This window comes from Amblyomma americanum, chromosome 9, assembly GCF_052857255.1.
Source record: "Amblyomma americanum isolate KBUSLIRL-KWMA chromosome 9, ASM5285725v1, whole genome shotgun sequence".
Lineage (NCBI taxonomy): Eukaryota > Metazoa > Arthropoda > Arachnida > Ixodida > Ixodidae > Amblyomma > Amblyomma americanum.
The window spans coordinates 133,888,013-133,910,125 of record NC_135505.1 but is presented as its reverse complement, the minus strand read 5'-3'; the positions used below and the strand labels follow the sequence as shown (position 1 = coordinate 133,910,125).

The window sequence follows — 22,113 nt, the reverse complement described above, 5'->3', positions numbered from 1 at the left end:
TATTCAGCTAGCATTTCCAGCAAAACACTTGCCTCGCTGGGGTGAGCTGTTCGCCCTTCGACTGGAGCCCATCACTGCGATAAATGACAAGGCATTAATCGTATTCCAGATTTGAACTATTACAGATGCTCTACTGGTTAAAGGTGGAATTGCTATCATGCTTTTATAGGACGTGGAACCAAGCTAACCCTAAACTAGTTCTTAAAGCATTCCCAGCAAATAACTTGCCTTGCCGGGGTGGGCTGTATGCCACTTTGCCTGAGCCCATCGCTGCAACGAAACAAAGAGGTACTAATCGTAATCACGAAGTACAGAACCTGAGCCACAACAGATGCTGCGCTGCTTGGCTTTGGAACCAAGCAAACTTAAGACTGTTTCTGAGTCTCATTCTACGAGTGTTTCTGGCAGAATAGTTGCTTTGGTGGGATGGGCCATATACAATTTTACCAGAGCCCTACACTGCAAGAGATGATAAGGTTTTAACCACTACCCTAATGTACAAACCACAGCTCTTGAACCATGGCAGATGTTCAAATCACAGGCTTTCGAATTAATACCGCAAATTTATCACTCTGGGAACTAAGCTAACCTAACCTGTTCTGCAGTATTGTTCTGCAGCCGTTTCTACCAAAGCGCCTGCCTTGCTAGGTTTGCTGAATGGTACCTTACCGGACCCTGTTGCTGCGAGAGATACACGCTTTTAACCATGATCCCAAATTACAGACTGTTGCACCAGAGCAGTGGCAGATGCTGTATCAGTCAGATTTGGAATTGCTACTGCACAAACGGCAGTCCTGGAACCGATCCAAGCTAGGCTGTTTCAAGACCGTGCTTTGCAAGCTGCTTGCCTGGCTTGGCTAGGCTGGATGGCACATGTGTCTCACCACAATGACAATGTCAAGGGTACATTTCAACTGTGACGGGCACCACGGCAGTCATTCTGAAGCTATCATACTTTTCTGTGTATGAGTTTTTCAAATCTTTGTCTCGACAACTTAACTTCAGGAGCACAATTTTTAACAGCTTTCTGAACATATCAGCATGAAGTGCGTAAAGCAATGACATAGCTTGCACTACTTTTTCACAGGATTATATAAAAAAAAAGAGCTTTATCCAAGTATCGCAGTAAGCTCGTTCCATCAGATAATTACATCTATACGAGTCGCAATGGTGTTTTCAGCCAGCCCTCCATACAAGGCGGCCGGACGCAACAACAGATTGATTTCAATAATGTGAACCCAAAGTGGACCAAAGAAATTGTCTGAATCATGTAGTGTTCCAACTAATGCATAATGATTGGTATTAGGGTCTGACGCACTGCATTGGAGATGTGGTCGCGCATGTTAAGCCTTTTGCTTGCATGTGGCTGTTCAGCATTGAGGGCCAACGGGGGGATGTAACACTGCATAGTACACAAAAATTTTTGCATTCGCCACCTCCACCTCCGTCAAAATGTGGCCATCATGGCTGTGCTCCCATCAACCGTGGGCTTAGCAGCTGAATGCCACGGACATCGAGCAGGAACAGAAAAGACAGGGGTTAAAAGGAAGCTGGCCGATGAATGCCATGAAGGTACTAGGCCAGTGTGCATAGCACACATCGAGCAGTGAGAACACAGGCAATGGCAAGTGGTGTTTGCTGACAGTTGATGGTCATGGGCACTAAATGGAAAGCCTTGCAAGCATAAAACACAAGCAGCAGCACGATGAACATGTGCCCAAGGCAGTCACGTGACCAGCTGTCGTGTCTACTGTTTTGTGGCCAATCGCTGCGGCTAGAGCCTACGAAAAAATGAAATTGTTTCATCAATATCCGACAGCAACACCTCTGCTAAGACAAATACTGTATGAATACTGGATGGCTTTCATTAACCATTCCACATGTTCCAAGACCATGCTCATCTCAGCTCTCTCACGACCCTCTCCCAAACAACCTATTGCCCTTGCGAGTTGGGCTTAACGATAGCTTACCAGGGCCTCCTGCTGCAAAAGAGGCAAAGGTTCTAATCATTATTGGACATCTCAGGAAACATTTCAGTTATGAAGGGCACTGCTTCCAATGCGATTGGAAAAAATTTCGCACTCGCAATTTTAAGACTGAGATGATAATCTATTATTGAGTAGTTCTGCAACCTTTCCATGTGGTCAACTGGGTCAGTTACCGTTCTTTCTGTGAGTGGATTTGGAAGGTGGACCTTACCAGATTTCATCACTGCAAGAGGAGGTAAGGCAATGAGACGCTGTTGCTATGAAAACTCCTTCATCTCATGCAGTTCTTTCACACACCAGCGTTCTTCTGTCACATAGAGCTCTCTCACTTACTTCCGCAGCTACTTGCCTTTCTCCATCAGAGCTGCACCATAGAGCCCTTTACCAGACTTAAACGCTGCAAGATAAAGCAGGGTGTGACTGTTATGCTGAGATTATAAGCCCAACATACAGACCATGACGCACGCTGTAATAGGTGGCGTTCAACCACTACTGCGTTAACTGCAAATATTAACTACAACTTTTACGACTTGCCTTTCTCTTTCTGAGCTCGGCGAGGCAGTACCTTATCAAGGTCTGTTACTTCCTCTTCTGCAAGAAAATCCACGAAATTGTAATTTCGGTGCCGAAAAATGCAACACTTGAGCCAAGTCGCAGCCCAATTTGCTGGACGGCTTCAGACGAACCTTTTGATAAGAAACAATCCTGGTGTCCCAATAACCTAACTTAATCGACTAACTTTTCTGTGAACACTTGCCTTCATCATTCACTCGGGACTTCACCCTGCGAGACTGTATCGCTGTAACGGAAGGCAGAAGTTAACAACAACGTCCCAGACTTAATATAAAACAGAACAACACATGAAGCAATCCTGGTACCAAGCCAATCAAACCATTCTGCAAACCTCTCACATGACCATTTGCCTTACTTACGTAGGATGGATGGGATCTTACCAGATTTTAGCACTGCAAGAAGAGACAGGAAGAGAGTATGAATACTTGGAAGAAAAAAAAGAAAACATCCTAAAGCTGACATCTAGGCTGCATGAGATGCTTCCTGGACCCTCTCAAATTTATTTGCATAGGAGTCGCTACTCGTTACCTCTTCTTTACCTTTCTGTTGCATTTCATCATCATGAACAGTAGCCACCAAGACCAAGGGTTGGATAAATGCGAATCAAATACATGTAGCTCAAACTAAGCCTCAAAGACACTGTCTGGCAATTTTAAGTGATGAAAAGCACATCACACAAAAGCTAGGCTATAATCAAATGAAGAAAGCCGATAAAAGCTGAACGTGAATGAATGTAAGGAGCACGCTTCTTCGATACACCGTCAATGAAGGTGTTACGCACTTTGGGAAACCCAGCGCGATGAGCAGACTTTGTGCAACTGTACCATGCCTAAATGTACCATGTGACTGCAGTTTAGTTTCTCCCAGCAGCAGACTTCTACCAAGCACGACAATGATGACAGGACTGCTGCATCCACTAGATCAGTAATAAATTATTCATAGCAAGAACACACCATGTCAAAAGTTAGACAAGGCAAAACCGACAGTGCCTCTTTGTGCTGCTGTTCCTATGGCTGTCGTGTTTTCATCAGCCTTTCGGCCTTGCATGACTCAGATGTAAATATAACTTCGCAGAAATGACAGACCAATTTGCAAAAGAATTCTGTTGACGTGTGCACCTTTCACAGTCAGCACTGGCATGAGGAGTGACGCTTTTCGTCCTACATGACGAGGCCAGAGCCAGCCAATGCCAATGCCAATGCTAAGACAGTTTGCAGTTCTTTGCGATGTGACAGAATGTGAAATATACATGAACATAAAGAATGTGTGCCACAAAGTAGGGCTCTTTTTTTCCACATGAACAACTAAGATGCCGGAAAAAAAAAAGTAAGGGTCCCTACTCAAACCCCTCAAAAGGCCGCCACGGTGCCTTAGTAGTTATGGTGGTAAGCTGCTGACCTGATAGACGCGGGTTCGATACTAGCTCCGGCGGTCGTCCTTCAATGGAGGTGAAATGCTAGAGACCTGTGTACTGCGTGATGTCAGTGCACGTTAAAGAACATCGGGTGGTCGAAATTATCCGGAGCCCTCCACTATAGCATTCCTCATAGCCTGAGTTGTTTTGGGACATTCAACCTGACAAAAACTAAAACCAAACCACTAGCTATAGCGTGCTTCATATGAAGGACAACTGGAAACATGATGACGATTTTTTTTTTTTGATGATGCAATGGCGGCTTGGCCAGACAGTGCCATGGTAATGCATTTTTGATCTATACAAGATGGGGCCAAACAGCTTTTCTTTTTTTTAAGTGTTTCACTCTAGATAAGCTGAGCACCAGGCCAAGGGAATGCTTGCAAGAGCTGGAAAACCAGCTGGAAGCAGGCAGTCCTGGGGATCACACCCCGCATTCCCCCACGTACGAGTTGGATGTTCAAATCACCATGCCAACACTATAGTGTACACAGCGAGAAATATGAACGCAGCAATGTGCTTCTTCATCTTCTTTTCTCGCCATCCTGTGTCCTTGGGAAGCAGCCAACCAAAAGTGTGCACGTGCCAACTCACCCAGTTTGAGCTCCGGGTAGTGGTGTCCGTACATGAGGCGCAGCATTGCCGCCGTGAGGATGAGGTTGATGCGGTTCCACTGCTCAACAAGTGCCCCGCGGTGCCGCCAGGTGCAGCAGAGCTCGCGGAAGGTCTTCCACAAGTTCGGCGATGGGAAGCAGCGGCTACATGCCAGCAGCCACACCTCGAACAGTGCTGTCAGGATGCGCTCGCACATGTGGCTGCCCATGTCGTCTGCATGAGTCAGAGAATGCACGACCAGTCAGTTGACAAAAAAAGAAGACAGTTTAGCATGGCTAAGCACGAAAAATCGAGCAGTAGCACTAGTTGCGGTGGACAATTAAAGTTCTCACATGGTAAAGGCATTTGACCTAGAGGCTTTCTACCTAACAGAATTTACCGTGAAGGCCTTCACCCTTAAGGCATTTACCATGAAGGCCTTCTCCCTAAAGGTCTTTGGGTAAAGACATGGTGTACACTTGGCAGGTTGCTGACAACCCGGTGGGCAGGTGGGCTGCCTGCCACAAAGCAGGCTTCAGGGACTACGTACAGGTGCCCGAAATCGGACAACGAACCTAGTAGTGCTATTGCACTAAGAAAAATTTATTTATCCTACATCACGTAAACCACGGCACAAAAGAACGTAGACAAGAGGGAACACACAAGACAGGACAGGCACTAAACTACCAAGTTGGCAGTTGGTGAGAAGGTAGTTCAGCACCTTGCCTACATTCTTTTGCGCTGTGGTTTACGTGATATAGCTATTCACCAACTAGCCTCCACAAAAGTCCTGATTCAACGAATTGGTTCATCCTCTTGTAACTCTGCACACTTTACCAGCCTTCCAGCATATCACCTTACCCATCCTGTTTCATATCCTTTGTGAAATTACTCAAGCACATCTCTTCCTAAGCCACTTCTGAGCTGACCCCATTGCCTAGACTGCCCATCCCTCTATTATCCAATATGATGACCAAGTTGAGCGTGTGACGGAATCCCATCTGGCCGGGAGTGTACATTTGAAAAATAAGAGACGCCGACCAGTGAAGAAAGGTTCGTTAATGATGTTTCAGCTTCCACATGGAAGCCTTGTTCACATGATTGTGAACAAGGCTTCCGTGTGGAAGCCGAAATGTCAATAACGAATCATGTGAACAAGGCTTCCGTGTGGAAGCCGAAACGTCAATAATGAACCTTTCTTCACTGGTCAGTGTCTCTTATTTTTCAATATGATGACCAGTATATCCCTACATGTTCCTACAGGACGCCCAGTATTTCCCTACATTTTCCTATATAATGCCCAATATATCCCTATATAATCCTACCTGTACCCATATGATCTCCAAACTACCTTTACCTCCATCTGTCTCTGGTGTACCTGGCTGGGGTCTTCTTCACCAGAGGGCCAAGTGAAGGGCCTTAAAGGGACACTGAGGAGAAATTGAAGTTGGCTTGTATCGATAGAATAGCAGCTCCTGATCACAAAAACGCCACTCTTACTGAAAACAAAGCTCTTGTAAAGTAGAAAAGAGCAAGAACCAAAATACATGTGTCGCCGCCACAGGCCAATCTCGCAAGTACAAGCGTGATGACTTCCTAGGACAAGAGGCGTCACCTTGAAGGAATTTTCCTTACTTCATGGAAGCCACGAATCTCTGAGGCTGGCAAATGAAGGTTGCGCACCGCACCGCTAGCTGTCAGAAATCACGGAGTCTGCATTTACGTCACGTATGACGTCACTCCGTTCTGAGACGTCATAAGAGTTGCCGTGGCGTCATAAGAGTTCCCTGAGTTTGAATCAGAGCGGCGGGAAAAACTTTTTCATATTCGAATCCAAATTTCATTGAAATAAATGCATCTTTCACGCCCGGACAAGCGGCAACAAAGCCATGAAATGCCGAACTATCAGATTTTGCTAACAAAAAAAATTTGATAGAGTTCTCCACAGTGTCCCTTTAAAACAATGGGTCACCAATCTCCTGGACTTAATAAAGGTCCTTATTACTGCTACATTATCATATGCACTCACACCTGCATATTTTATTTCCCATCACTTCAAAGAAATATGCCACACTTGCATCCTGAACGATAGCCCCACCTATTAAGTTTTCCAAGACAAAAAACAGTAAAGTGCTGTTATGTTTCCAAGAGGGCCGTTTTGTCTACACAAGTGTTGTACTGAAGGTGGTAAAGTGTAAACTTCTTAAGCTCTAAAATGAGATTATTTGTACCCCCATTCAAATGTGCATGTTGTTGCATTTGTAATAAACTGCAATATGAAATGGAATGCTCCGTTTGCATGCCAGAACGAATTTAGTTGTTGTTTCTGCACTTATTTTGAAAATGTTTTGAAGGAGTTATGTATATTCCCATAGGAAAAAGCATGCTTGTCGCTCATACCTATAGAGCAGTCAGTGTTTCACAAACATTCATAACCTGCTCCCTTTCATACAGCTGGTGCCTGCACACCGAGATCTCACAAAATTCAGACCTGGAATGGCACCAAAAATTTGTTCCTGTTACATATGGTCGTGAAATTAAGGGGAGCATTTTTAATAAGCTTGATGCTGATGGGACTAGATGGGCATAGCACCGTATGGTATTCCACAAAAGGAACTTCGTGCAAGGTAGTGCAGCACCAAGCGGTATAATGCAACAAGAATTCGATAGATAAGACAGGTGATTAGTAGCAACTGCTTCATATAGGGGGAGCAACAGTAGTCACCCCACCTATGGCTATGTTGAACTTTTACCAAAAATATTTTTAACAAAAACATGCATTTCTCACTTTACATACCGGATGCAGTTTGCCATCAAACGGATATATCGAACTGGTGAGCACCAAGCTGTGCCCACTCGGATGGCAGCAACAGGCTTTGCCTCACTACACAGGTGAGTGGTGGTGGTGCGGCGAGCGTCCGCGCCACTGTTCATGTTTTACTTCATATTAAAGCCACTTTATCTTGCAGTTGTCAATCACACCACAGAAGATATAGCAACGCCAACAGCTGGTAGCCGGGCGGTCGGCACATGCTTGCACCTCTCACACCCGTAGATAGTGGCCTGGAACCAGCAACATGGTCGGCTGTTGCAGCTTCCCAGCAGCCATCCTCTACTCATGCCGACTATCACAAAGTGGAGGTGGTGAAAATGGCGATATCTTTGGTCCTGGTGTCATTTTTTTTACGCGATAACGCTGTAATGCAAGGCAGCCCCTCCAACTGGCGTTTTACCTGCCACCACTGTGTGCTGCGGTGCTGTACAGAAAAGCCAACCTAATTATTGTTAGCCATTCTGTTTTTTGTGTCTCCCGCTATCTCTGTAAGCAGCTTTGAAAAAGTGCTAAAACTACGGAAAATGTCTCTTCCAGTTTCCCTCCTTTTGCTGACTAAATTTCACCTCTCCAGCATGAGGTTTTGGTAAAAATTCGCATTACAAATTTCGGCTATATCGAGCTATTTTACAATTTTTTACCTATGCGCTATAACGAGGTTTCACTCAGTAATTCATAAATGTATATTCTTCACGTCCACTGTATCAATTTTTTTTCTTCCCCTAGTTAACTACTCTTTCATTCCTGTCAATCAATCCTATAATTTCCTCTTGCCTGTATCAGGTACCATAGCACCAACCAGTGTTATGTAGGGGTGCCCCGTAGGCGCAGCGTATAAAAAAACTGCCCACATGCTACCAGTTCCATGAGATATGGCACTCAAAGGATTTTTTTTAATAGCTCTCAGAACACAGACTGTTTCATTTCAACTGCACTATTCACCTCAGGCTCACAACGGCTTCATTAACTCCCATCTCTCGAGTTCCACTCAATACTGCCTTCAGGAATTCACAGAAAAAAATAAAAAATGAGACCAGTGAAACACTAGTGCAAAACCTTTTCTGGATGGTGGTGCCAAGAGGACATCGTTGACAGCCAGCAGGAAGCGCAGAATCTCGTCCCACGTCTCTTTTTCAATCTTCGTAGACTCCTGAGCCACTGTCTGCAACCGTCGGAGAACTTGATGGCAGAGCACAGCTTGCCGACTGATCATGTCGGTGTCTGAAAAAAAAAGGGGGCAGCACAGTGAGGTTTAAAATTTTTCAGAGAAGCCCACTTGTTTTAAGCTTCCTGCAGCCTCAAGAAAGCGATGCTGTCGTGTGAAACAGAGTCAAGGAAAATTCGACAGCTCCAGGATATTTTGCCATCTCCAACAGTGCAAACTCAGCAGATAGTACACGCGTACTCCACCCACTGCTACGGTTGCACATGACGGCTTATGTCACCTATGCTCTAAGTTCTCTTCATTCCGCCCCAACATGTCTACATTCTTTCTACAACTCAGACTTGATTCATTCAGCAAGTTTTCGCTATCTCTCCCAGATTTGCTACTTCCACTTGTTCCCTGCTTAACAAAGCTTTGTGGTGCAATGTGGAGTAATAGTGATACAACCTGATGTAATATGACATCAAACGTGGGGTTTAACGTTCCAAAGCTGCATATGGGCCATGAGGTGATGTAGCGGATAGCTCCAAATTAATCATGACCCCGTGGGGCTCTTAAATGTTCACTGACATCCCACAGCACATGAGCGTTTTCACATTTCACTTCTGGCTGCAATGACCAAACTTCCACCCAGCGGCCCTGCAATCAAAAGCTGAACGTCGCAGCTGGTGATACACTTTAGCAGGAAAGTTATGAAAGGTTTGTTTTAAGATAAAGCCATACGTCTGATGATCTCAAATAAGACATAAAAAAGCTTGACAAAGGTGATATTTTTGAAAACTGTGTCTAACTGGCTCGATTTTGATGTAGTGCATCAAATTTTAAACCTCACAGTTCTTGGACCAAAAATATTTGACCAAAAACCTACAAAATACAGCTATTTTTCCCACAGTAGGGAAAGGGTTAAGCGTTTGACTTAGTGCTTTGGTCTACTGATGCTTATTATGCTCTGTTGCCACTGCCTAGCTGCTGTTCTCTGCATCAGGTTGCCTGCTGGCAGCTTCATTTCTGGTGCCTTCCACCCCTTGCGTGCATGATGAAAACAAAGATGTGATATGAACTTACGGCTGTCCTCCCGAGGCTCAAAGAGGTTGTACAAGTGGCGCAGCATTCGCCGGAAGTACTGGTTGGCATCGTCCTGGACCGGTTTGGGAACGCAGGGCTTGGGCTGGGTCAGTGCCTGCATCCACTCGCAGTAGACATGGACGCAGTCCCGGATGGCCTCGTGCTCGGCCAGTGGCAGCCGCAGACCAAAGCAGATCACCTGGTAGAAGGACGGCAGTCAACACACAGCCTGACTGAATGATTCAACATTGGAGACATGAAACCTGTATGCAAGTTTCAGGCTGTTCAAGGTCACTACATCCTTGAATCATCAAGAGCCACTAACCAGTACTGTCAGACCATCATAACTAAATTATCATCAGACCCCCCGGCAACTCCATTTCCATCTCTTTTTATTTCCACTATTTAATGCCAATCTCTAATTTTACTATTTTACTATTTATATGTAAATTTATGCACCTCGTCATGTTATACACCATTATAATCATATATCAAAATTTTATGAATATCTGAGGATCTTTTTTGTGGAACACAAAAGCTCCACAACCAAGGATTTTCTAAATGTCCAGCTTGGGCATCCCTGGTTGGACAGCCACATTTCAGACCACATTCTCAGCTGCAGTGAATAAAAAAATGCGAGTTTCGTTTTTGTTATTAACAAACACACTTATCTTCAAAGTTGGAAAACAGGTTAAATGCAGCTCACAGGTTTCTCAATGTTCTACAGCATTGGTTGCCAGCTACTTGATACGGTTGTACATGTTATTGCATGATAGTGTCACCAGTGAGAACATCAGTCCATTATGATTACCGGCTCATAGCTTACAAGTATGAAAGTATTTCTTGCCTACAGTCAACAACAGAAAATGATGCAGGCAGTAGAATCTATGCTCCCCGTTGACTGCCGCAGCTTGTCACTGAGCACTCAGCTTGATGCCAAAGCTCATGTCATTTTTCCAAGACCTGCTCAAACATTTCCTTCTCAGTATATTTCACATGCAAAGACAGAAATGTGCAGAATTCATAGAATACAAGATTTTTAATGAGATTTCAATTATGTTACTTAACCTAAAAGATTTAGTACATATTTTTACTGTTTTATTGGTGAGAAAAGTGATTTTCATTTCCTTGTCCCTTTAATGTTTTTTCTCCCCTTTGATCCTACTTTTTTGTAGCCTGTTTGTGTCAACTTCTTTCAGCTGATCAATGACAGTATTGATCAGTACTGCATTGCATTTCACTGTATTGCTATGTACTACATTATAACGTATTGAATTACAATTGAATTAATTTTTTTACACTCTACTGACATTATATTATGTCCCTTCTTCAATTATCTTATTCTCCATTCACCTCCCGTCCATGTTTTCTTCTTTGTAATGATGCGTAAGGCATTAGTATACACGTATTACCATGTGGTGTTCACCTATGACTACTAATTAACTTATAAATAACTTATAGCCGAATTTCTTTCTCGTGCTGTTTCAATTTCAGTTTCAACAGCTGAACGGTGGCTGTGGCGTCAAAGTTGCATATGGGTCTTCATGCGAAGCATGAAATAACTGGGATAAAATTGCTGTTCCATTGTTTTAAATCACTGCAATGTTAAAGCCAGCCTGTCTCAATAGCTGGAATGACAACAAACGAAGAAGCAGCCATTATATTGCAGTTTTCGCATGCGTTACATGACCTAAATGCAACTTTGACGTCACAGGGCTGTTGAAACCGATTCCAAAAGAGCATGAGAGAAAAATCTGATTATTAATTATTTAGTAGTCGCAGGCGACTACCACGCGGTGATCCACGTATAGTCTAGTAACGTTTTAAGCATCATCTCAAAGAAGAAAATATGCCACAAAATTAAGTGCCTATACTCCTTTAAGGGTACAATATATGATGATGGTGGCTGCATATTTTCTAATAAGAGTTCATGTATTTTAGAAAGAATTAGAGATTTCTTCTGGTGACAATTTAAAAAGAATGAACAAAGTGAACTGCTTGAAACGAGCCAACTAGTCTGAAACAAGAATCAGTACAACATTTAAAGTGAGTATCGCGCAAATTGCCGCTCACCTCCATGCACCAGTTGACCTCGATGTCCGAAACCAAGGTGCTCGGCTCACACTTAGCGATGCCGATGCCCAGGTTGCTGGCCAGAGAGTGAAGAACAGCGGCAACGACATTGCGCCCTGCCGCACAGGGGAACTTCTGCAGCACGCTGGTACTACGCTCCTTGGCATCTTCAGTCACGGGGAGAACAAGCCACTCCGAGTACATCCTTTTGGAGGAAAGAGCACGCAATTAGGATTAGCAGGGATGTGCGTTATGCACATGACTTCTATGGATGAGGCAAATCTCTTGTAGAAGCTGTTGGTGGCATTCATTATCATCATCACCGTCCAAATAATTGTCATTGTCATCAACCAAGCTGAGTCCTCAGGAAACCAAAGGCCTGTCACACCGATAGCCAATCAGACCTACTCTTCGCCACCTGTTGCCATCATATCCCAGGAAATCTTATACATAATTACATAATCTCCCTGCTCAATGTTCCACATTGGGCTATGTGCTTTGAGAACACAAGTACTTTCACAGCACATATATATATTAAAGAAACTAATAATACCCCCCATTTGCTCTGCTTTCAGATGTTTATTTATGATCACAATGTGTGCTTTGACAAAGTTCAGTTGAAACGGATATTTTCCAACATACTGAAGCCTTCACATCAGAAAGGTTTGGATCAGTTTTGCCTAGAAATAAGCTACATACAAGAGGAAAGAGGCCAGCAATTGGGCTTTGCACAGTGTGCCTGATGATGTAAGGCCAGCCTTAACTCTAGTGATTAGTCAACAATGCCAGTTCGCTTCACATCAACTGATCTGCTCAGCTGTCAAGCAGGACCATGATGCGACACTTGATATGGCACACCGCAAAACACAAATAACAAAAGGTTTATTCGCCACTACATTTTCGGTTTCACATGCTGTTGGGGAGCTGTCCTTCTGCAGCGCATAAAACTGCAATTCAGCAGTTGGTATGCGCCAGCAGTACACAGACAACTTCCAAATTAAACTTAACCAGGACGTTGCGAAGCTTTAACGAAGCACTTGTTGCGTTAAAAGCTGAAAAACATTGAAAAAGTGTAAGCCGCTGCCTAATTTTGAGATCGTGTTGCCAAACGAAACCTTCTCAGCCTAATGTGTATATTTAGCTTAAAACTTTGCAACATCTCCACGGAATTGGCGAATTTTTACGGATCGGACAGAATTGCGGCTTAGACGCCACGGGGTTAACGTACGCACCCCAACATATTTAACAGCGAGTGGCTGAACAAACACGACCACATGTTTCTATCGATGCCGACAACTGCACAAAGCCTAAGCTAGGATCTCGCTGCCGTGGAAGCTTGCAAACTGCCATGACCAAAGGATTTATCGCTAGATCGAACTGAGAAGGATAAGCAAAAAAAAAAGCGAAGACAAGACCAAGACGATGTTCGTGTTGGCACGCCTGCCATGCCTTCGTGGCAGGCCAACAGAAAGTTTGCAGAAACCTTACCTGTCGCGTTGACGGACCATCTTGGAGCTCGCACGGGCCGCCTAACGCATCAAAGTTACCACAGGAAATGATCTTGCAAGCGTCAGACAACACAAACACAAGGCAGGACACGGCTATTCGCCGTGCCCGCAGTGTGAAAGCGACACACCTCCCCGCGCCTGTCGAGAGGACACCGAACTCGCGGTTCAGCACTTCTCAACCTAACACCGTCAGGTCCCCGCCATACTCGCGCTTAAATAATACGCTAGTTTCTGTAGTAATGTTGCCTTTGAAATCTCGCGAAAAGTCCCCCATACCACCGTATTTTCTCTTTTTACTGCGATCAGCTGGGGTAGGCTGCGAGCCGGCCGTGCTTGCCTACTTGCTCCCAAGCTTGGATTGGCCGGTGGCCGACGAAGAGGGGCTACTCGGCTCCGAAACCGAAACTAGACACGCTTCGTGATGTCACACACATCGCTCATGTTGATAATCACGCCCAACAATTCTGGACAAAAGCATTTTTGAGAGCGAAATCGTTTATAAACCAATTTTTTTCCCATGACGTAAGATTCCTTCGAAATCATCAAAAGCGGTCCCCAATGGTTTCCGATCACAGGCTTAACTGTTCGATGTGATCGATGGAAACACTGCGGTTTAAAGCAACACACACAACAGTGATTGTGTGATGGATACAAAATCAGTTTATTGAGAATGCTCAGCGACATTAGGGAAGTAACGTAGTTGGGGAAGGAATTATATCAACCTGAGGATATGTGTTTCGAAGTTGCGGAGACAAAGTAGCCGTGGTTGGTAGAGGACAGGGTTAACTGGAGAGATGAGAGAGATTGGAGATGTGGATATCCTTCAAGATAAAAGTGTACAACAGCTGGATCTTACCGGTACTCACCTACGGGACAGAAACGTGGAGGCTAACGAAAAGGGTTCAGCTTAAGTTCAGGACAACGCAGCAAGCCATAGAAAGAAAAAGCGGGCAGAGTGGGTGAGGAAACAAACGCGGGTTAATGACATTCTAGTAGAAATCAAGAGGAAGAAACGGGCTTGGGCAGGGCATGTAATGCGCAGGCAAGATAACCGCTGGTCTTTAATGGTAACGGAGTGGATTCCAAGAGAGGCAAGCGTAGCAGGCTGATGATGATGATATGTGAGGATGGCGATGATAATGTCGCACGTACAACCTAGAACCAAGGTCCTTGAGCACTGTACGCGTACTTTGCTTCAAACTACAGGATGGGCATGAGCTTCAAGAAGAGGGCTTAGTGGGACTGACTGGTACATGTTGGTAGAAATCGGCTGAAGGGCACTAACAGACAGGACGTAAGAGAAGAAAACAGACACAGCGCTTGTGTCTTGTGTTCTTCTCAGGTCGTGTCTGTCAGCGCTGTTTAATCTTTTTCCATCAGCGCATACTTCCCCCTGCATTTCCAGTAACAGGCCCAGCCAGTCCTGGTATAAATGGTGATTCTGAAACTTTACCTGCACCGATCATTTCTTTTTCGGTAGCCGGGCGATATTGTCCTGGCAATCATTTGCAAAGGCGGCGCTCAGGACCGCTATAGGAAGAGAGGAAGGAAGGAAGGAAGGAAGGAAGGAAGGAAGGAAGGAAGGAAGGAAGGAAGGAAGGAAGGAAGGAAGGAAGGAAGGAAGGAAGGAAGGAAGGAAGGAAGGAAGGCCTCAGACGTTGCTGGCATATACCCACTACGGGGGAGTGGCCAAGACACAGGCGGTTAATTACTGGATACAGGAAAGTTTTGACGGGAAAAGGAGTGGTAATAGTATGTAGTCTGAGAGATTGGAAAAGGGAAGGAAAGGGGTCCAGTTAACTTGGAGATCAAAGACGGGACAATTGCTTAATGTGCATAATAGTACACAATGCCTGTAATGTTACAATGTCGTACTGATTGAGGGCGGGAAAAAGAAATTAGAATGGGAGTCGCTGCGTTTCTTGAAGAAAATTTTGCACAGCAGAGCGCACACTCCTGTCGCTTCGTCCAAGCAAAGAAGCGCCAATGGAAAGAACAACCGCGGAAGACACAGGCAAGCCCAGTTGATGAAATGGAATCTGCAAAATACTCTTCCTCAAATGAGAAAAGCGGCGGCAGAACAGCAGGAAGTGATCTATTGTCTCAGGTTCGGCACAAAAAGGGCACAGTGGGGAAGCTGCCAGGCCAGATCTGTGAAGGTAGAAATTTAGAAGGGGAACCCGGCAACGCAAGCGCGTGAAAGAGACCTCTAGTCTGCGTGAGCGCCAGTCTTTGCTACTCCAAGGATGCAGAAGATGCTGATATTCGGGAGATGATGTAAGAGCCGAGGCAGCAAATTCCTTAAATATTGTGTAGCTGCGAAACCTCACCGCAGCTGTATATGCACATGATGGCAGGACAGCAATAATTGGGCCGCTGAGAGAGGCTCTTGCTAAGGAATCTGCAACCTCATTTAAGTGAAAGCCCATGTGACCGGGTACCCAAAGCAACCTTACCGAATTTAGATGGAGCGGAATCAGGAACTTAAAGAGGCGTAACGGCCGAGAGTCAGTGGGTGAGGATAAGGAAGAGCAAATGGACAGAGAGTCTGTCATAACCACGACCTGGGAAACTGTAGATTCTAATTTTCGTAAGGCTAAGATTACTGCTAATAATTCAGCCAGAAAAATTGGAGTGAAGTCAGGAAGACGGAGAGAAAAAGACCAATCCAGTGAAGGCGAAAAAATTCCCACACCTGCCTTTTCGCGATCCTGCGAGGCATCAGTAGCAATAAGAACATGAGAGGGAAAGGACCTTAGGTGGTCCTGCAATAGACCCTGAAGAAGTGGGAAGGGCTGCAGCTTTGCATTCGATGGGAAAATATCATCGAATTCAATCTGGACAGATGAGGAGTTGTTAAATATTTGGCGGACATCTGTGAAATGAATATTTATGCGATCAAGGAGGGACTGCACGTAACATATCTGCGGGGTATGAAATCGAGACCAGGCAGCACTAAAAAAGGTGGAAGGTTGACTAAGAAATATTATACTGGAAGCGTGAAGAGGTGAGTCGCACAATTTTAAAAATGTTTGAACTGTTAAAAGGCGAAACCTAGCTGATAACGAAGGCATTCGCGCCTCAAGGTGCAGAACAGCATTGGCGACATATTTTGGAAGCCCCAGACAAAGGCGCAACGCCTCACGCTCCAAAAGCACAAGAGGGCGAAGTTTATAGGCAGGAGCTCCTGAGAATAAAACACACCCGAACTCCAAAATTGGGCGGACGTACATTTTATAAATCATCAGAAGCGTATGCCTTCTCATGCCTGACCTAGCACTACAAAGCCTGCGCAGGATGCCAATGGCCCGAACTCCTTTTGCAGAAACTTGCTCAATGTGGGGCCGCCAGGAGAGAGTAGAGTCGTATATTACACCGAGATACTTACTTCACCGTCTGAGCTTGAGGTATTATGTTATTTCTATAGACCAGGCAGATATTTACTGGAACAGAAACTGGAAATACTAACAATGCGCATTTCTTCACATTAAGGGACAGATGAATTCTTCCTAGCCAGTTGTAAAGAACATTGAGGTAATTTTGTAGGGTTTGATAAAGAGTGTGAATGTCACTTGCTGATGCAAAAAATGCAATATCGTCGGCGTACACATAAGTTTTCACATTTTGAATGCATGGAATTGAGCTTAGAAAAATGTTAAAAAGAACAGGTGAGAGAACTGATCCTTGCGGAACAACTCTTGTCTGTGGAAATCTCCTTGAGGAAACACCATTTTGGCAGCAGTAAAATTCTCTATTTTCCAAAAAAAAACATATCCAGGCTACAAAATAGCTTGGGAAGTTGAGTTCCTGTAATCTTAGTAATAGAGTCGAGTGCTCCACGCTGTCGTATGCTTTACTGACATCCAAGGTGACAAGCGCAGCAAACTTTTTTCTATTGCGAGCTAATTTAATACGATTCTCAAGGTCAGTATGAGCACACCAAATTGAACAACCCGGCCTGAAACCAATTTGGCATGGATTCAATACAGCATTTTCTGAAATGAATGACATGACACGGCTGAGAAGGACTCTTTCCACCAATTTCACAAGGTTCGATGTTAACGAAATAGGGCGTATATTGTCTAAAGTTAAGCCCTCCCCTTGCTTTTTAAGCAATGGAACTATTTCAGCAAGACGCCACTCATGCGGTATCCAAGGACCTTTAATAGAATGGTTAATTAGAGCCAACAGGTCTGCAGGAGATTCATTGAACAATATTTTGATCATAGATGAAGTGACCCTATCGGGGCCAGGAGCCGCTGGGGATAAGCGCAGAACAATTTGCGACAGCTCAGGCATAGAGACCTCAGTGAAATCACTTGAGGTGCATGTGAATATAGTAGGAGAAGGTAAAGCAGATGTAAAGTGAAGCTCCAGGCCACACGCAATATCCTCTAAGGCCTTTGCGATGTCAGCAGGGGACTGAACAAAGGATTCAATGTTGGCAGCCGGAGGAATCACCTTGTTGCGCCTCAGGAAATTAAATAAAGCTCGTTTATTTCCTGATTGGGAAAGGAAATCATAATGATTTGTATTATACTCCTCCTTTGCACGGGCGACAGTGCGCTTAAATGTTGCTGCAACATACTTATAATCCAGCCAATTTTTTGGGGCATTGATTGATGAGAAGTTTCTTCCAAGCTGCTTTTCGTCGTCTATATTCACGCGTGCACTCAGCATTCCACCAATTGTTCGCGATTGCACCCTTTGTGCTCTTAAGCAAAAATTCAGACTTTTGCCTTGCATGGTCCAGTACCGAGCATAGATGTGCAGCCTTGCTTTCGGCACTTCTCTGAGCGCGAGTGTCTGAAGTGATTTGGAGGGCTGATTTTACCGTGTCTTTAAAGCAATTGTAATTTATTAACGTGCGCTGATGTCGCTCAGGAAGAGTTAATTTACACGCAAACTTGAAACTAATCGGTAGATGATCACTGTTTGTTGCACAGTCAACAGGCGCCCAAGACATAACAGAGACTCCTGGGGAGGAAAGAGTTAAATCCAAGGCAGAGCGGCATTGACTGCGGACAAACGTAGGCAATCCCGGAATTGTTGCAGATCAAGTTATTGCCAGAAGCCCAATCAAATAGTCTAGAACCAAAGCTGTCTGTTTTACACCCCCAAGTCACATGGTGCGAATTGAAGTCGCCAAGTAAAAGAACCTGAGATCGGCTACTAGACATGAGTGAGTCAAGGGGCCGAGTGTCACGCACACCAGAAGGGAAATATGCATTAGCTACCGTAAAGGGCTGTTGACCTGGGACACTAAGGTCAACCGCAAGGATTTCACATTCATTGTCCGCATATTGAAAAGAAATGCATGCCCTGTGGCAAAACTTTTTAGATATGAGCAATAACAACCCTCCCCCTCGTGATGACCGGTCAAGCCGGAACGGATGGTAATCCTTGAGATGATAATTAAAATTTGGAGTTAGCCATGTTTCCTGTAAAGCAACTAAATCCGGTAGAAGCTGATTGCATAGGCAATTTAAATCTGTTGAAGCTGAGAATATAGATCGACAATTCCACTGGAGTACACTTAAGAACCCTATCTTGGCGGAAGTGCCGCAGCCGCGACTGCCTTTTCTAGAATACTGGTCTTAGCGTTTTGACTTGCGTTACTTATCTTTGTCTTTGACTGGGGGCAAGATGGACCTGCAATATTCAGAGGAGACCCACTTCGTTTTGGGCGCGGAGATCAGACTCCATATCCATACAATCCATAGAGGATGCGTCCATAACGCTATGCGAAGGAGAGGCCTGAGAGGTCTTTTGTTGCTCACATTGTTTTTGCCCTGTGGAGCGGAATCGATAATTACAGAAGGAGGGGTAGCTTCCGAAGCCAAAGAAGACAAGAGCGGAGCGGTGGACGCCTGCAGAAGATTGGTCATCTGAGCAGCTATGACCTGCGAAATGCATGTGGACACGGTTTCCATAATGCGATCCATTGCATTTGCAACAGCTTTCTCAACTGCCGCTGTAATAGCCTGGGACCAACTAGAATCCATTATGGGTGGGACATTTGGCGGCCACACTAGAGTAGGCTGAGGCTCTCTCCTTGACTGCGGCAAAAGCCTCTCTCCGCGTGCATCTTCGCTTGTCTATAAGCTCGAGCACCTGAACTTCTTGTGCTCGTGCAGAGAGTTGCTATCTATGAATCGACGACGAAGAAATCGAAGACCAGTTGCCACTGCAGTGGCAACTGTTTTTTTTCTGTTCGGATCTGCACCAAATCCTGGCCAATCCCCAAGCGTGGGTATGTGCCATCGTATTTGAATGGCAACAACAATAACAACTTGGCCAATCCTCCCATGTGGGTATGTGCCATGATTTAAGAGGATGAAGAAGAAGTGGCTTCAGGCCAGAGCGGTTCCGTCGCGTACGAGCGAGGCGAGACGACGAAGAGGTGTGTCTCGTGCGTCGCTGGCTGGCCGCTCGCCGGAACACTGCGCCGCTGCGGTTCCCCTGAAACGCTGCGCCGGGCACACGACATGAGGATCGACCGTCAGAGGTGCACACTGTCCTTCTAGTCAGCAACCAAGAACACGCCCGAGACCCGTGTCGCCACAGAGACGCTCCGACAACTCCGACGCCGAAGACCATGGGGTGCAGCGACGGCAGTAACCGTCCTCAGCGTCGCATTCCTCCTAATCGTCGGTGCGGCGAACGGCAGCGAGGCCAACGTGGACGACGAGCACGACCCCCAATGACAACGTCCTCTTAGACTCGCTCATGAAGACCAAGGACAGCCGGTCGTTCCTGAACGACCTCATCTACAAGATACAGCTGCTGCTCAACGACACGGACGAGCACTCGACGACGGCGGCGCCGCAGGCTGTCAGGAGCGCCAAGCGTGTCTACGTCAGCCAGGCGGCAGCCAAGCCCGCAGCTATGCCGTCGAACCGATGGATGACCGTCAAGGTGCCGACGCGTAGCAACATCAGCAGCATTAGCAACAGCAGCAGCAGTATAAGCAACAGCAGCAGCATCTACAGCAACATCACCAGTAGTGGCAGCGGTAGGAGAACCAGTAGCATCCGCGGTAACGTCACCAGTATCAGCAGCGCAGTAGTCTTGCAGCAGCATGCCTGGATGACGAACGCCTCGCTTGAGTCCCTACTGGCGTCGCCAGAGCTGGCGGTTGACGCCCCGGTCATCAACCAGACAGCATTGGCCGCCAACGAGACTTCAGCGGAGGCGTCTGCCGAGAAGCAGATGAAGAAACCCTTGGGTCCGGACGCCAGCCAGAGGGTTGCCACGCTCGGGGTCATCATCTGTCTGACGTTCGTGGGCACGGCCACATGCATCGTGGTCATGGCACTCTACTCGTCCAAGTTCAGCGGCATCATCCTGCTCAGCAATGGCCGCTGGTGGTGTCCCATGGTGACCCGAGGCAACGGCGTCGAACGCCAGCTACTTGTATAGCGCCCAGTTCTTGCCCGTGTCTCCTAAACATGAGTGTCATTGCAGGGTTTTCTTTTTGTGCAGGACATTAGGGACAGAACTAAGGACTGACATTGAGCGCTCACGGACTTGTCGAGTAGTGTGCATGCCAGGGGAAGCCACACCAGTCGCCATGTCATCAGAGCATGAGACGATGGCAGCATGAAAGCTGGTTTTGGCAAACTTGTAACGCTAGCGTCGCTGCCCTTTTATAACGTATTAGCGCACTAGACTGGTAGGACTTTGAGGCGCAAAAGCAAAGAAGCAGAAGAGAGAAAAGGACTCCTTTCTGTGCCCGCAAAAGTGCAGTGTTCCGTTGAACAGGCCTACGCGGGCGTCTGTGCATTCATCTGAAGGTCGCTGAGCAATCTTGTGTGCGCTGCCAAAGAGTGCCAAGCAAGAGCCAGCATGGTCGGCGTCCTCATTTCCGCACATTGGGCAGGCCCATTTTTTTTTAAATAAATGAAGTGACTTTGCGGTTTCAAGTGTCATCCTTATGTGGGCCAAAGCCCCAAAGTAGACTCAAGGCTGGGCACGATAGTTCGCCAGACTGCCCTCTCAGTACTGAACAAGCACCCACATAACAAAGCCAACATTACTTGGTCCACATGGACAAGACGGGAGGGAATGCAGCTGTTCAGACATGCCAGAGCGTTTCTCCTTCGGGCCTCTCCCACGTCTGACGAAACCATGGAACGCGATCCACAACCAGTGACCACAGACAACTAATACCTTCAACACTACAGGGTTGGCGAGGCGCAAGAAGGCCTTAAGCAAGGCTGAGGAACACACACTCACGACGCCTTCAGACGACTGCCTTTATAACACCCGCCACTGAGCCACCGCGGTAGGGTTTCCTCAAAATAATAATTGGTTTTGGGGGAAAGGAAATGCGCAGTATCTGTCTCATATATCGTTGGACACCTGAACCACGCCGTAAGGGAAGGAATAAAGGAGGGAGTGAAAGAAGAAAGGAAGAGGTGCCCTAGTGGAGGGCTCCGGAATAATTTCGACCACCTGGGGATCTTTAACGTGCACTAACATCGCACAGCACACGGGTGCCTTAGCGTCCTCAAATGCCACTTTCAGGTGTCCAACGATATATGAGGACAGATACTGTGCCATTTCCACATTACTTTACATTGCACTGCGTGACTTTGCATTACAGTCACGCACTATTTTAGGGAGTATTCACTGACGTCACAGCGGCCGCCTTTTTGCTGCCTGTAGAGCACAGCTGCAGCACCGCATAGCAGCCTTAGCTATGACCTGCACTACTGGCGTCACTACTGGCGTGTGCATTGTGTGCACCAACTGCGCCCTCTCAAACTGCTCTGAGTGCCGTTGGGTTAATGTGTTGTTCACTGCGGTTTTATTCGCACCTTTTGAATCATTTCCCGCCTTTTACTCGCGCACGCGTTGGATGTCGGCATCACTTCTTCCAGATCACAACGAGCGCA

At 46.0% G+C, this 22,113-nt stretch overlaps 1 protein-coding gene and 1 pseudogene across 20 annotated transcripts in view; one reads left to right on the top strand and one right to left on the bottom strand.

Annotated features, from left to right (window-relative positions):
- The window catches only part of LOC144104439 (ral GTPase-activating protein subunit beta), a 59,469-nt gene extending 45,893 nt beyond the window's left edge, over positions 1-13,576 (bottom strand). For 5 of the 20 annotated variants that reach the window (XR_013308534.1, XR_013308535.1, XR_013308533.1 and 2 more), the window contains exons 1-5: positions 13,194-13,566; positions 11,706-11,910; positions 9,633-9,831; positions 8,459-8,623; positions 4,570-4,803 (exon numbers count right to left, since the gene is read on the bottom strand). Coding sequence is in view for 12 of the 20 variants with exons in the window: in XM_077637433.1 (XP_077493559.1) it covers positions 4,570-4,803; positions 8,459-8,623; positions 9,633-9,831; positions 11,706-11,910; positions 13,194-13,213 (823 nt within the window). In the remaining 8 variants the exon portion in view is untranslated. Of the gene's footprint in view, positions 1-4,569; positions 4,804-8,458; positions 8,624-9,632; positions 9,832-11,705; positions 11,911-13,193 lie in introns of all 20 variants that reach the window. The other 15 variants (XM_077637428.1, XM_077637434.1, XM_077637430.1 and 12 more) reach the window with 4 other exon arrangements.
- Positions 13,577-19,521: 5,945 nt separating this feature from the next.
- On the top strand, positions 19,522-21,133 carry LOC144103694 (uncharacterized; annotated as a pseudogene).
- The last annotated feature ends 980 nt before the right edge of the window (positions 21,134-22,113 follow it).